General features: G+C 39.8%; 1 protein-coding gene across 1 annotated transcript in view; it reads right to left on the minus strand.

The window, feature by feature from the left end:
• The window catches only part of LOC137770950 (FRAS1-related extracellular matrix protein 1-like), a 105,050-nt gene extending 89,894 nt beyond the window's left edge, over positions 1 to 15,156 (minus strand). Inside the window, exons 1-5 of the mRNA XM_068553990.1 lie at positions 14,877 to 15,156; positions 9,938 to 10,032; positions 6,938 to 7,239; positions 5,364 to 5,560; positions 324 to 647 (exon numbers count right to left, since the gene is read on the minus strand). Of these exons, the coding sequence (XP_068410091.1) occupies positions 324 to 647; positions 5,364 to 5,560; positions 6,938 to 7,239; positions 9,938 to 10,032; positions 14,877 to 15,116 (1,158 nt within the window). The 5' untranslated portion in view covers positions 15,117 to 15,156. The remainder of the gene's footprint in view (positions 1 to 323; positions 648 to 5,363; positions 5,561 to 6,937; positions 7,240 to 9,937; positions 10,033 to 14,876) is intronic.
• Positions 15,157 to 15,749: the final 593 nt, after the last annotated feature.

Here is a 15,749-nt window from a genome sequence, read left to right on the forward strand (position 1 = left end):
ACCACAGATGGAGGCAAAACTGATTCAGGTTTCTTCTGTTGCCTGAGCTCATTTTTGACAACCTAATCTCACTTTTTCAGGCTGTAGGTCTTGTTCCTTAGTTTATCAGCGTTTTTAACTTTTCCTCTCTGTGAAAGAAGTTCTTAACCCGAAATAAGCAAATATGCTAGACATGTTTCCCTGCATTTGCTCAGAAGACTATGTCAGTCCAGCATCAGACCACGAGAGCCTCTCTCAAAGCAGTGGTTCTCCACTGGCGGAGCCTCTTCAATGACTCTATGAATACCAAATAGGCTAGCAGCTTTGTCTCTCTTCCTTCTTACCTCATAATGTCTCCTCTCAGAATGGCTGCTGTTTGGTGGCTGATAGGCAATTTGCATGTCACTTAGATCTTTCCAGGTGAAGGAGGACACCGGTCTGGTGTGATCCCACAGGTGAGTCACATAGCCTTGAAGTGGGGCTTTAGTAATGTTGAACACCAGCAAAGGTTTGGGGGTCTCATCCTCTTCACAGTCCAGAACTGATGTAGTCAAAGAGGTCAGGATGAACTGATCCACTTCCAGAATAAACATGGCCATGAATGCAGCCCTTGGAATCTGATTAGGGATGCCAGCTCTGATATAGACGGGTAACCACACACTCTCTGACTTTTGAAGGAGAAAGAAAAGATGAAGGGGGAAACAATATAAATGATGCTATAAAATCAGGGTAAATAGTATGATATTTAACACAAATTTCCTTCACGCCAGCCTAAATACGTGTCTTTTACTGGTGGAGCACACAGAGAGCTAATGCTGGGCTCATACCTGAGGAAGCCAGAGGCCAGAGGCAGAAGAATAATGGTATCTGTGCTGGGATCAGTCTCTAGTCCTTGTTTGCAGCAGGAAGGAATATACGAGTGCTCTCAGATGTGGACCAAGTGGGACAGAGGGTTGCTCTAGGGTCATCCTGGACCCTGACCCTTAGGGTGCATCTGTGAGAAGCCAAAGAATCTGAGCAGAAAGAACTTGGAAGTGGAAATCATATCCTAGGAGTGTCGGGGGGAATTGCAATTGACCAATAAGGCTAGAAATGTACTCTCCCAAGATGAGAGACCTTCGCAATGGGGGATCTCCAGAGGAACCATGAAATTGCCCCGAGACTAAGAAGCAGCTTGAAACATCTGCCAGACTCAGAGAGCATGAAGTCATATTCCATCAGTGCCTGGTCAAATAAGACCTCTCTCTCCAAACTTCTCCAAACCACCCACCCCCCAGCCTGGAAGTTCAGAAACTAGCCAGCAAGGCTCAAAGAGAGAGAGAAACAGAAAAAGACAACCCCACCCCCTTCTCACTGCGTGGTTTATAAAGACAAAGGAGTGATATGCTGAGACAGCACGCAGTTTACACTATTTAGTCTTCACAAGCCATTGAAAAACATTTGAAGACTTATAATTTAAACAAGAATGGGGAAATTACAGTATGAAAGGACTGGTGCCGAACAATAAGACCAATTAAACCTAGAGTTAAGCCTAAATAAATGTTATTTGAAACATAGTAACAAAATGGATACAAACATCAAAAGAGTGTACTTGAAATAAAAGATGATGCAAGCAATCATAAGGTATAAAAATGATAAACTGGAACTAAAGTTGCAGATTATATTAACCAAGCCTGCTGGTGAGTAATTGCAGTGAGAAAGGATAAATAGGATCAATCCTCATAATATATAGGAAGGAGGCAAAAGACTTCAATTTTACTTTAAATGTTAAAAATATAGGTTAAAGAATTTTTTAAATTTAGAAATAAATTTTAAAGTGGGATAAAGATTTTTCAAATAAGTAAAGATAAAGGCTAAGAAAATATAAACTAGAGTGCAAGATAATTTCTTTTAACTAGCAACAAAGCAGAAAACAAGATGATAGAAAAAAACCCACAGATATTCATTATTACAGAAATATAGCCTATATTCTCTTGTTCAAGACAAATATTCTGAAATTTAAATATCCAATTATATCTGCCTTACCGGAGAGGCACTTAAAATTACATACAAAGATTAAAAGTAAAAGGATGATCCTAACTTACCATGTAAAGTTTGCGGTTGTAACCATAAGAATTTCAAAGAGAGATGAATTCAAGGCAAGAAACATGAAAAAGGACAGTGTGGGCAGTTGACAGTGATAAAATGTACAGACAAAGATTCTTATAAGCATCACTATATTTAATACTATTCTGGCCAAACCAGTGGAGAAAAGAGTAGAAAAAAGAGGAATAATTATTGAAAAAGAAAAGAAAAAATTATCAACCTTAGTGAAAGATGTAATTATGGTCTTTAAAAGCCCAAAGAACTGAAAAATTTTTAGAATAATTGAATTCAAGAAAGAAGCCAGACAAAAGAAGATTAGTCCAAGAAATAGCTCTCCTATCTATCATCGGTAACCAATGAGAAGAAATAGTGGAGGAAAAGAAGACTAGTCATAATAATTTTACAAAAACAAATTGCCTAGGAGTGGACTTAAGTGTGCACAACTAACATGAAGAAAACTACAAACTTTACAGAAACATATCAAATATCATTTGCCTCGATGAAGTTAGATAACTTTTGTCTGGATGAGACAACTCAATATGGTAAATGTTCCAATATTCCAATTCTTCCCAAAATAATTTATAGTTTTAATCCAATCCTGATAAAAATATTTAGGGGCTTTTTAAAAAAACTAACATAAATATCTAATTATTTATCTAGAACTAAGAATAGGTGAGAATGGATAAGAAAATTTTGAAGAGGAAGGACTCATCGCTATGAGGAAGGACTTGCCTGCAAAATGTTAAAGTCTATTATAGACCTTTTATATTTAGAACAATATGGTACTGGCACAAGAATAGGTAGGCAAATCTAAGGAACAAAAGAGCTAGCCTTGAAATAGACACATAATATCTTTCTATACAATAGAAGACTCATCTCAAATCGATGGGAAACATGTCCATTATTCAACAAATAGTGTTGAAAATTTTGGCCACTTGGAAAAAACTGTTCCGTGTTTCACAATACGATAAAATTCATTTCAGGCAGAATAAAAAGGCAAATATAAACAGGAAAATGTTTTAAAATCTATAAGAAATTACGGGTGAACAGTCATTTAGTCACTTGATGAGGAGGGACTATACCAGCATAAAAATAATAAAATAACAAGACACAAAACTTCAAATATAGTATAAATTCAGTTCCATAAACAAACTAACTCTGGTGTGCATGCCTCCCCACTCACTCTGTGTGTGTGTTTGTGTGTGTAAGTATGTATATATATAAAAATGGTAGAAATACCCCTAGTTTTGATTTCTTATTTTTCTTTCTGTGCTTTTTAAAAAATATCTTCTGCTGTTGAGCATATTACTTTTATATCTGTTTGTGACATGCCAAATTGACTATGGAATAGGTTTATTCTAAATAATACAAGAAGGTCATTTTAAAGGGGAAACTCCTAATAAAACTGATCCGAAAACATAAACAAAACCCTATATCAATATTCAGAGGAAAAAGAAGAAAAATCAATTAGGAAGAAAAATGGCTCTAATTTTTTTTTACAGATATAAAAAAGCATTAAAAGAGAAAGGAGTTTCACGTCAAAACAAACAGAAGACACGTACTAGTCGTTAAGAGACGTAGAGTTTAGTCTTGACTCAGCCAGGCATGTATAGTCAAGGTTCGCGGTTTCTCTGGCTACCACTATAAAATAAGGGGCTTGGGCTAAGCCAATTATTTCCAAACCTGGCTGATGATCAGTTTTTTCACTAGCGAAATATGTATAGAGGTTACTACGTGTCCAGCTTTGTGCCAAGTGCTTTGTAAGCATTATCTCATTTAATCCTCTCGATAAGAAGTAAGTACTACTATGCCCATTTTAAGATTTTTAAAATGAGGCATAAAGTACAAAGTCACACAGCGAGTTAACATTTGAACCCAGGCAACCTGGGCCCAAAGTCAGGCTCTTAACTGTTAATGTTAGACTCAAATCTATTCTTTCAAAGCTCCCCAAGTGATTTACCTGATCAGTTTGACCAGACTACCTCACAGTTTTTCCAAATCTCAATTATAAAATTCTATAATCCTGTTTACTCATTTCCTTATCATTCCGTGTTTTATTAATTCCTGTGGTAATAATGTTCAATATTTGACTGGGTCTGTTAGGAGAAATCCTAGTGAGAAGTCAGCCTGTGAAAGACGGAGGTCTTCCACAAATGTCATCTCAGATCATCTTAAATCAGCACAAAATCTGAGCTGTTTCAGCAGGTACACAGTCACCCCAGCTTCCCAAATAAACACATTACAGCGTACGTGAATTAAGAGAATAGCATGTCGGGCTTCCCTGGTGGCGCAGTGGTTAAGAATCCACCTGCCAATGGGGACACAGGTTCAAGCCCTGGTCCGGGAAGATCCCACATGCCACGGAGCAACTACTGAGCCTGTGCTCTAGATCCCACATGCCGTGATCCCACATGCCGTGTGCCACAACTACTGAGCCTGTGCTCTAGAGCCCGTGAGCCACAACTACTGAAGCCCGCACACCTAGAGCCTGTGCTCCACAACAAGAGAAGCCACCGCAATGAGAAGCCTGTGCAACACAACGAAGAGTAGCCCCCGCTCGCCACAACTAGAGTAAAGTCCGCATACAGCAACGAAGACCCAACACAGCTAAAAATAAAATAAATAAATTTATTAAAAAAAAAAAAGAGAATAGCATGTCAAATCTCTCATATAGGCTGATTTCACTTTCTGTCATCATTTCAATGGGAAGACATCAAAGGAAAGAAAGGGCGGGAGCATGTAAAAGAGACTGGAAGATTAAGGAAGCCCTTGGGGGGCTGTCTCCTTGACAACCCAGTCCTCCATCTCTAAGTCTGAAAGAGTGAAAATGATATCATCTGCTACAGCCATAAAAGTGGGACTGAGCTCCCCCTCTCTCCCAGATTCCTGTGGCCTTGCAGAGTGGGTGTGTGGACCCTCTGACTTCCTCTAACAGATGAAAAGAGGTTCTAATAAAGGATTAAATGAAGCATCAAAGTGTGGGAGTTACAAACGCAGAAATGGGAAGTTGAAGAATACTGAAGGGAATGGGAGAAGAAAGTTAGCATGTAACCTGACCCAGGTCCTTTCTAAGTTGCTTTAGTGATGATAGAGTTACAAGAGAGCCAGAGAAGGGAAACTACGTACTGATATTACATACAAAAGCTACTGTTTCAAGCACTTACTGGCAGAACAAGTCTGCAGTTCGCTAAGCTGTTCTACCCACAACCATACAGGAACCAGCACGAGCGGCCCCGTGGAACTGGCTTTCTTGCTGTGGATCAGCTGCGGACACAGACACATAACCCCACAGACTCTACCTTGTATATGATTTTACTCCTGCTATCTGTGAGGTCCAGTCGGATGGAGATGTAATCAATGTGCGGAGAAGGAGGACTCAGATGTTGATATCGAAGCCCCGACAGCAAGAACTCCTCACAGCTCACTTTGAGACTTCCTATCTTCTTCAGTCCCAGGGGACATCTGCCACCTGGACACTTCAGTTCTGTTCCCAGTTCTAGAATGTACAGCAGTGAATTAAGAGAGTCACTTGTACATTAATGATTGTACAGTTTAAAAACCCATCCTCCCTCCCATGGGTACTTATTCCCTCTCACTGCCCAAAGACTACTCACGTGTACCCTCCAATCATTCACTGAGTAGGTTGTCATTTTCTTGAAAACCTGTCATTGCCTTTACTGAAAAGAACAGTTGACCAATTATCCAATCAGGTTTTCTTAACCACCAAAAGTGGCCAAGAGAAAAAATATATAAAATGCATTTTCAGGTGCTGGACCATCTCTGACTAATAGGCTCACTGTAGGCCTTCCACTGTCCTGCTCTGGTTTTCATTTACAGCATCCACTTCCATGGTACCATCATGCCATCTCTGCTAGAATATTCTACGCACTGAAATTCACTCCCCATACTGCTTGTCACACACTCAAATCCTGCAAACCTTTTCAAGTCAACTTAATTTTTTACTAAACCTTTCTTCAAATATTCATTGACCACCTGAACCAACCTGCTGTCTCCCACTGAAAACCACAGTCATTTCTCCAATACATAGTCTTTTGTGTCTGTCCAACTGCATTTTTCACTCCTGCACAGTATATGATACTCACAGGCCACTTATTTTTCTAGTGGCCTTTTGCACATTTCCCTGATGTACAAAATGGGTATCCTACTTCCTACCCAGAAGGCTGTGAAGACTAAATGAGATGACTTATTGTGCATGTTTTCAGCTATAAATTTCTGTCCAAATTCAAGGTATTACTGTGATTATGATTTTCCCTTATATTTTTTGGTCTTCCCACAGTGCCTAGAACACTATTATGCATCTAGGAGGTGCCCAAAATGTGATAATTAAATGAATAACAGAAAGAACGTTATCCATTAACCCTTCCTGATTTAAACCATGGCTGCTGCCCACCAGCTCTACCTCAAACCTGCTCCAAGTCTAGTAATACTTAGTAAATTCACCAACTACTTTTGCTACGACTGCCACTGCTATCTACTATTAATAATAACAGCTGACAGTTACTGAGCACTTGCTATGAGCCAGACACTGTGTTAAGCGCTTTGTGTGTGTGTGTGTGTGTGATCTCATTCACTCCCATCTTTATACAACCCTATGGAACAGCCACTATCCTTGCCCGTTTTACAGAGACTTAGGTTAAATAACTCGCCTAAAAGCACACAGGGAATAAACAGCAGAGGCAGTTTTCAAGCCCGGGTTTTTCCAATTCCAAAGTCTGCACTCTTAACCACTAACTTACATTTTTCAACCAGCTACAAATTATATTAAGTAAAACTCTTTGTCATGGTAGAAGATGACCATTTACAGATCTGTCAGCTTTAGTAACATCCAGATAAGTATTAAAACATATCATACGAGACTCAGGGAAAAAACTGTGTGGCTGATCTCCACGAGGTTCTTCCGGCCGGGGCTCCACCAGAACCAGCTGGCCATGGGCTGGCAGCCGAGTTCCCACAGGGTCCAGCCTGACTGTACACTCCAGACTAGCCGTCCTCTCATAATCAAATCTGAGCAGGTTTTTATCAATGGCCCGGGACAAGCCATAGAATTCAGACACCTCCAGTACATTGTCACTCATACGGATGATGTTACAGTCTGGTTCCAGGAGATAGACCCGCAGGATAAAGGTTTCCGTGAAGGTGTCTGTCTCAGTCAATCTGTGGACAGAACAGAGCAAAGGCTAATATTATTGGTGCCCAGGTACTTGTGATATTGTGTACTAACTTGGCCGGAAGCTTAAAGATTGGCTTTCACACAATCAGTGTATCAGGTACAGTTTGGATTTTATCTTATACTCTACTCTCAACCTCTCTCTTCTTTTCCCTTCTTCTCCTTACCTTGGTGTCAACTCCTTTTTCTGTTACTTCCCTTTCCAATGACCATTCTTCTAACACCTTCTCTCAAATCCATCATCGATGTTGGTATTTAATGACTGCTGTGAGCTCAGAGTCCCTTCTCTAGCATGTGTGCAATTTAAGAGTATCCAGCATGTATAACTTATGGGTTGACTTTTAATTCAGGAGTGAGGGGGTGAGGGCTTTCTGAAGCATCAAGGCCTTTTTGCTCTTCAGAAATGCCACTACATGAAGAGTCACTTACAGTCTAGTTGGGGTGCTCTGCTCAGCGCTTGGCGTATAAAGGGTATTCAGTGATTGTTACCTCCATTCCCTTCATTCCCTTAGCGACTATGTTTTCTGGATACTTACAGAGACTAGCAGATATGGGTTGTCATTCTTCACTGAAGGGAGAAAATTAACAGGTGATGGGTGTGTATCGATAATGCAGCTCCTAATTGATGTGCTTTCATGATGGCCCAGGCAGACACTAAACTCTTTACGAAGAGTATATCATTCAGTCTTCACAGGAATCTATCATAAGTGTTGTTAATCCCATTTTACAGATAAGGAAACTGAGGCACAGGGAGGTCAAGTAGCTTGCCAAAAGGGCTAGAGACGAGGTAAGAGGGTAATAAACATGCTCTCTGATTTTCTGCCTCCACCTCCTCTGAATATTCTATTTTAAATCCTCAAGACCAGGGAAATTGACAGGTCCTCTAACTCTGCCCTTCATGTGTGCTCCTCTACCCTCCCCATCCCTTAGGAACTCAAGGAAGAAAGAAGTAGGAACAGCTACAATTCATTAGCTTTTCCAGCCCTTCCCATCAAGCTCTTTGAAGCTAATTTGTTTTTTAACTTTAAAGTCTTAGGAAAATCAAACAGCCTTGTATACTGATTGCATAGCTTCCTAAGGAATCCTTTGGTGCCATCGCATTTCCTGAGCACAGCATTTGGTTCACCCCTCTCTTTCGGCACTTGTCGTTCTGAGTCACAGTTAGTGACCCATCTTTTGCATGAGACCATGAGAACCAGTCTATGTCTCCTCATGTTTTTCTTTCCTATGTCTAGCATGGGCCTAACCTATACTAGATGATCATAAGTGTTTATAGGATGATTCACTGTGCTACAAAACTCTAGACTCATATTAGTCTAGTACTTAAGGGAAATTCATGTTGCCGTATTTTAGCCAAATACTCTTAAAAGCAACAAAAACCAAGTAAAAAACTATATAGGCCTACTCCACCTACACTGAATTCTCAGTTGCTTCTATGAAGTGAGCAATACCATTACCATGAGCTTATATATTTTTTAACATCTTTATTGGAGTATAATTGCTTTACAATGTTGTGTTAGTTTCTGCTCTATAACAAAGTGAATCAGCTATACGTATACATATATCCCCATATCCCCTCCCTCTTAAGTCTCCCTCCCACCCCTCTAGGTGGTCACAAAGCACCGAGCTGATCTCCCTGTGCTGTGTAATTTTAAAATAACTTTTTATTTAGATATAATTCACATACCCTAAAATTTACCTTTTTAAAGTTTATAACTCAGTGGTTTCTAGTATATTCATAAGGTTATGCAACCATCAGGCTCCCTAATTCCAGAACATTTTTATGACCCCCCCCCATAAAAATCCACACCCATGAGCATTCACTCCCCATTCACCCCTCCCTCAACAGCTGGCAACCGCTAATCCACTTTGTCTTTATGGATTTGCCTTTTCTAGGCATATCATATAAATGAAATTATACAATATGTGACCTTTTGTGTCAGACTTCTTTCACTTAGCATAATGTTTTCAAGGTTCATCCTTATTGTAGTATGTATCAGTACTTCATTCCTTTTTATGGCTGAATAATATTCCATTGTATGGATATACCACATCATGTTTACACATGCAGCAGTTAGATTGTTTCAACTTTTGGGCATTTATGAAACATGCTGCAGTAAACATTTGTGTATAAATTTTTGTGTAAACATATCTTTTATTTCTCTTATGTATATATGTATATTTAGGAGTAGAACTGCTGGGTCATATGGTCACTTTGTCCAACTCTATAATTGATTTTTTTAACCTTTTAAAAATATAATATGTTGAAAAATAGAAGATATTGCACTTCTAATAAATAAGCAGTTGATAATCAAAAAGAATAATTTCATTCACTTTTGGAATATATTTTCCTCCTAATTCTCATTAAAAATTTGTAGTTTATAATCTCCATTTTTTATCATAAGTGGGGAATTGAATGACCAGAGATACCTGTGCAAGAACTCTAAAGGGAAACAGGAGAGGGCTAATAATTTGCCACAGAAATGCCCCAAGGAAGATGATATAAATAAAACTAACTGGAAGGTTGCTACAATTCTTGCCTCACCCACGCAGGTCTCCAGTTCCTACTGCGAATTACTAGTTTGAAATCTAGTAACTCCCATCATGATAATACCTATCCAAAGAAAAAGAAGTACACAGAGTGGTTATCTGCTAAGGAATGAACAATGCTCCTGTGCTGCTTACCTGTAAAGTCTAAGCTTCACTGTGTCTTCATCAAGAATTGGGCAACCGTTGTGAGTATACTTTACTTCATTGGGAAGGAAATGACAGTCAAAGACCTAGTTCACATGAAGAAATGGATACATATCTGTGAGAAAACTGGTACACTTTTTAATTTTTCCAGCAGTAAAGTACTGCCTGAAGAAATTATGGTCTCTTAGCATTGTGTGTGTGTGTGTGTGTGTGTGTGTGTGTGTGTGTGTGTGTGTGTCTTAACCATCACCACCTCTACCCACCCCCATGCCTATGACCATCCTGCTTATATAGCTGTGTTTTGCTTTGAGAATATCTAAATTATGAAAATCCAAGCAGATCAGGCAGATAAATTAAGCAGTGATTATCTCTAAATAATTATTTTTTTCCAGTGTATAGTACATTTAAATATGGTTCCATTTTTCAAAATGTTATTTACCAACACCATAGCAACTGAGTCAGAGAGGTCTACCTCTGTGTATGTAGAAACAGGCATGCATTACCCCACATACAAACACGCTGTGTTAGCTCTGTATTTTTTTATTCTCCTTTTATTGCTTTCTTTTCCAAATAGTGTTTTTATATTTAAAAATGAAGCCACTTACTACAGACACTATTGTGGTCGATCAGAGCCAAACACGACCCACAGATGTTTTTCATTTACTTGCAAAAGACTGCTTTTATTAGTTATGTAATAGCAGAAATGACTGATGAGACAAATAACAATGTCAAGGCAATTTTCTCTATTCAAACAAAATTATAATTAACTGTATCACCTCACTCAGAATTACTAAGGAAATTGCTAATTGTTATATTCTCAGAGTCATAGTTTTTAAAAGAAGAGTTTTCTCTTCCAATCACACCATGACCCTCATTGTGCCTGATCTGACTTGGTAGAGTTCTAAGAAATACCCTCGAGGTATTCACATATCATCATTGTTGAGTTCATGCTATTTAGCCTGTACCTTGTTACAGCCTTGAACATTTACAAACAACATAATCCTCCCTGAGAAGACTTTCTCACTAATACAAATGATCTTCTCCTACAGACATCCTTGGTTCCTCTTTTTAATTGACAACAAGGAAGGAGATAAAGGAAAGACCTTTCCCATATCATTGACAAATAGTCACTGTAATAAAGAGACAATCTGCTTTGTTAAAAGAAACATCTGTTTTATGTTTCGTAATATGTTTTCCTTTTATAAAAGGTGACAACCATAATTTCATAAATTTACTAACTAAAACAAAGGAGAGCTAAATCCTTTTCTAATTACTGTCTAGCTTTGTTTTTTTCCCACTTCAACTGTTTTTCAATTACAATTTATAATTAAATTGTCATACATTCCTAACTCATTACTCATTTTAATGACAGCAAACTGGTTCAAACTAGCGATATTTTCTTACTTCTGCATTTCCTATTCAAAAAAGCAAGCTCAGTGCTAAACGGGGGTGCTTTTCCACCCAGGAAATTTCTTGCTTTGGGTCAGGTGTGAGAAGTACAGTGAGTGGGTAAGTCTTGTCCTAAAATATGAGGAAAACATATTGCCATCGACCTTCTCTCATTGACTATCTCGAGAAGGTTATCGAGACAGAAGGTACTCGTGTGCACCAAGTGAAATCCCTTTCCAAATATCCAATAGGAAAATGAACCTGTTAGTCCTAAGACAAACTTCAGTAATGGAATGAAAACACTGATTGAACAGATGTTAAACAAAACATTTTCTGTACAACTCACATGAAACGGTTCATTACACAGCAGGGTGTTGTTAATACAGTCATCTTGCTAGGAATGGGCCCAAATAAGCCTGCTTTCAACTTACTAGTAAGCTCTATTAAAGAGTAATGTTTAGGCTGTGTGTGTGTGCGTGTGTCTGTGTGTCTGTGTGTCTGTGTGTGTGTGTGTGTCTGTGTGTGCATAATTGCCTTGGCTATGCTTGGCTGTGCTTAATTTCAAAAACTCCATAAGAAATAAATCCCTGGGGAGAACTGCATCAACCTGGATGTAGTACAGCTACATATTGCAAAAAAAGCAGTTTTCACTTAGGAATTTTGTTTTTGTTGAAATTATCATAATGAAAAAATAGGAAGATCACCAGGTGGTTTGAGAAACAAAGTTTTCCGGACATACAGATTTCATGATAATACACAGTTCTCATATTTGACCAAAAGGCAACGAAACTCCACATTTTAATGGACTCCTTTCCACAGAATAACTTTTAGCAGCTATATATCACATATTTACTTTAGATGATATAAATCTGTTTGAGATGTCAGATGTACCCCTGGATAGACATACACTAAACATCTTTTAATCAGCACATTAGGGGACCCTTTGGGGATGTTGGAGCCCTGCCCCTTTGCCTTGCAATGCAGACTTCCCTAAATCAGACAGATATGTTGTTTCTGTTCCACATTGTCTTTCTAGTAATGGATTTTTGCCAGAAAATCAGAGAAAGTTTGAAAATGAGACAACTTAGAGATCTATCACAACACTTGACCCTTGTGACCAAATAAATGCTTTATCTAGTTCTAGTCACATGGATCCCTTTTTGCTCTCCAGTGCCTCAGAGCTTGCCACGTGGTGAAGACCATTAAAATATCACTGAAAATGATGATATTTTTCATTACTCTCATAGAAAGTGCTATATGAAGCACTTTAGAAGTCATAAAGTTTAGAAGTCATAGGCTATTTGGGATGGGGAGAGGATATCCCCAGAGGCTGGTTTAAGTAACAGGAGATCCTCCCCAAAATGCTTTCTAAGGAGGGAGAATCTGGTGACTAATAGGCCTTTGGTTTTGCATGCTTGGGGCCAGAGCTTAATACAGCTGGACCATAGATTACCCCAGTGTGCTACAAGGAGGAAATTTTCCTCTCTTCTTACCTCACAAAATATATTCAGCCTTACTTCTAAATAAATGTTGAACACATTTTTTTAATATATTGATTGGAAGGGTTACCAAATTATCAGTTCGGCAGTCTTTAGAAGGCATCCACCTTTTTCCATATAGCCCTGGGTCTCTGCTCTATCAGGGATCCCAGACATCTAGGATTAGGGTCCTATTTTGCTGCTCCCCAAAACTCCAAGGATTTGCTTTTGACCCCAGTGCCTGTACTTAGGGCTCCACTGCCTGCTGCTGAGCCTATTCATGTCACCTACTCATCACATTTAGTGCATTGGGGCTCCAGACATGAGCTATCCCAGGCGTCTCCTTTTTCCCTAACTTATAGGTGCCAATCAAACACACTTTCCAGCACAGGTTATGTTGGGAGAAAGTGGGGAGATGTTGCAATTACCACACAGATGGGAATACCAGGGTGACCTGAGGCCATGAGCACATCCTAACATTTTTTAGATGCCCATCTGAAGCTCATTGACTGACAAAAGAAAATCTCACAGGAAACTGGAGGGGGACATTTAGTCACAGTCACATGAGCCATACTCCCAATGTGAGAGCCTGCCACAGCATTCTGATGTGTTTCAGAATCAAACTATAACTGTAAGGGAAGTAAAGGAAATGTCTAGAGATGTCAATTTGAGCAAGCATCTATCTCAGTCTCTTTAGTTCATCTTTATGACATCTAATACCACTTTTGAATAAGCCGATGGAATATTTTTTTAGCCAAATAGAGAGGAAGAACATTAATGCTCACAGTTCAGCAAACAGAAATGCTGTATTTTGCTAGGAGCAGGAGCCACACCCAGCACTGAATATTCTTAAAACTGTTTGCCTTGAGAAGAAAGTTAAACCACAGTAGGAACAAGTAATAAGACCGGAAGCAATTTTCTATTGTGTATAGAGATAAGCTCTTTAAGCAAATGTATGATAATACAGACTTTCCTAAACCCAACGAATTAGAGGCTGACTCCACCCTACAAAAGGATTGAGCACAGAACACCCTTAAATGACAAGGTCTCCATGGTTGTGATTAAAGGGAAGAAAAATTTTATGAAGACATTTTTGAAGAACAATGAATATTTAAAATGAAATGTCTTCATATCTCTTTTCCAGATCTCTTCCCTTACTCAAGGGAATGTTCAAGGGATGGTAATAGATAAAAATGTCTTCGCGTTTAACTTTTGCTATTCTGCAGTCACAAATGTGTCCTAAAGATGTCCTGAAACCCTGATATCTTATCCAAAGGCACTCTGGCCATGGGTGAGATAATTTTGGGGCAGGAATAGTCCCATAAAGGCTGACCATATCACACCGCACAGGAGACTGCCCACTCCAACCCGTTTTCATTCTCTCTCCCTCTCATTTACTTCTCTCTCTCTCCCCCTCGCTCTGTTTTTTTCTCTCTCTCCCCTAAGATTCTCATGGAGTGGCGATGTACCTAAAATAAGAAGTACATGATTCCCTTACCATTATGCCTTTTCCTGGATGATTAGCTGTTTTATAAGGTCAAAGAGCTGGTAATATTTACACAAGTTTTCGTCAATAAGAGAGGATAAATTGGAAAGACTTGTCAGTTTGGTGCATTACTAATTTAAAAAATGCATCCATCCATATCTGTTCGAACCGGCCTTCCTCCAAAGGGGTTGACATAAATAGGAGTAACTCCTGTTGGTTTCAGGGCTGTAATCCAGTCAGCCAAGAACATTCAAAAAACAGGTTTGACCAATCTCAAATCATTACCTCGTACACCTGAAACTAATGTTATATGTCATTATACCTCAAAAAAATTTTTTTTAACAGGTTTCGCCTTGCATGGAAAAAACAGTGCAGTATTATGCCCGCTAACTGCAGCTCCACCGTTTCAAATTTGAACATCTTACAACACTCACCTCTGGTAGCTTGAAGGAAGAGCTTTATCTCTCTCTCTCTCTCTCTCTCTCTCTCTCTCTCTCTCTCCCCCCTCCCCCTCCCTAACATTCTCACACTCTCATTCATACACACTAGTAAATAGCATATCTCGGATATGACCTACCTGTGGAGTGAGTTTCCCAACCCTCTGGGTTATTGGCTCATTCATCACAACTTCCACTTTGCAGGCATCTTTCTCTTTGGGGATGGCGAACTTCAGGTCATCCTGAGACAGGAAGGCGGAGCTGCCCTTCATCACCCTGACCCCTCGGTTAACACGGATGAGGGAAGGGCTGGCCCAGCCTGGGAGCAGCCTCAGCAGCAGCAGCAGGGCACTGAGCCCACCCCAGCTTAGACAGCTCATGCCGACAGGGGCCAACTCGTTTCCATCCACCAGTGCAATCCCTTCCACAAAGGAGGGCTTCTGTGCTTTCTCCGGGGGTGTCAGCTCATAGTCCAAAGGGCAGGGCAAGGGGTCCCGACAATGTGCCCCAAGATCTTAACACGTCCCTTTCATTTCAAACTCAGACAAGGAGGTCTTTCAGGCAGTCCCAGAGCTTTTAATAAAACTCGCTGATCACTCCTGACAACGCCCGGCAAGATTAATGTGCCTCCCAAGTGCTTTTTTAATCCTGCAAATGGGACGAGGAGTTGGAGGAAAGTGAGAGAGAAACCAAAAGGTTTATGTGGCTTATTCAACAGACCCCCACCGACAAAGGAATCTTTCAGCCAGCCTGTAATTTCAGCTAAATTAAAAACAAATAAACTAACTTGACCTCCAGGGGCATCTGAAAGGCAATGCAGCCATTTCATTCCCCGGCGGGAACTCCTGCTTCCGGACTCAACGGGTCCCAACCGGGACGTCAGTTGTGTGGTCCGACAGGAGGCAGCCCGCCTCATGGCCAAGGGCAGCGTTTGCTCCTCTGCGTTCAGAGGAAGTTGCTGAACTCTTTGCTTTTGTCTTCTCACTTGATAAATGAGGACTGCAACCTCATTT

This window comes from Eschrichtius robustus, chromosome 10 (assembly GCF_028021215.1).
Source record: "Eschrichtius robustus isolate mEscRob2 chromosome 10, mEscRob2.pri, whole genome shotgun sequence".
Classification (NCBI taxonomy): domain Eukaryota; kingdom Metazoa; phylum Chordata; class Mammalia; order Artiodactyla; family Eschrichtiidae; genus Eschrichtius; species Eschrichtius robustus.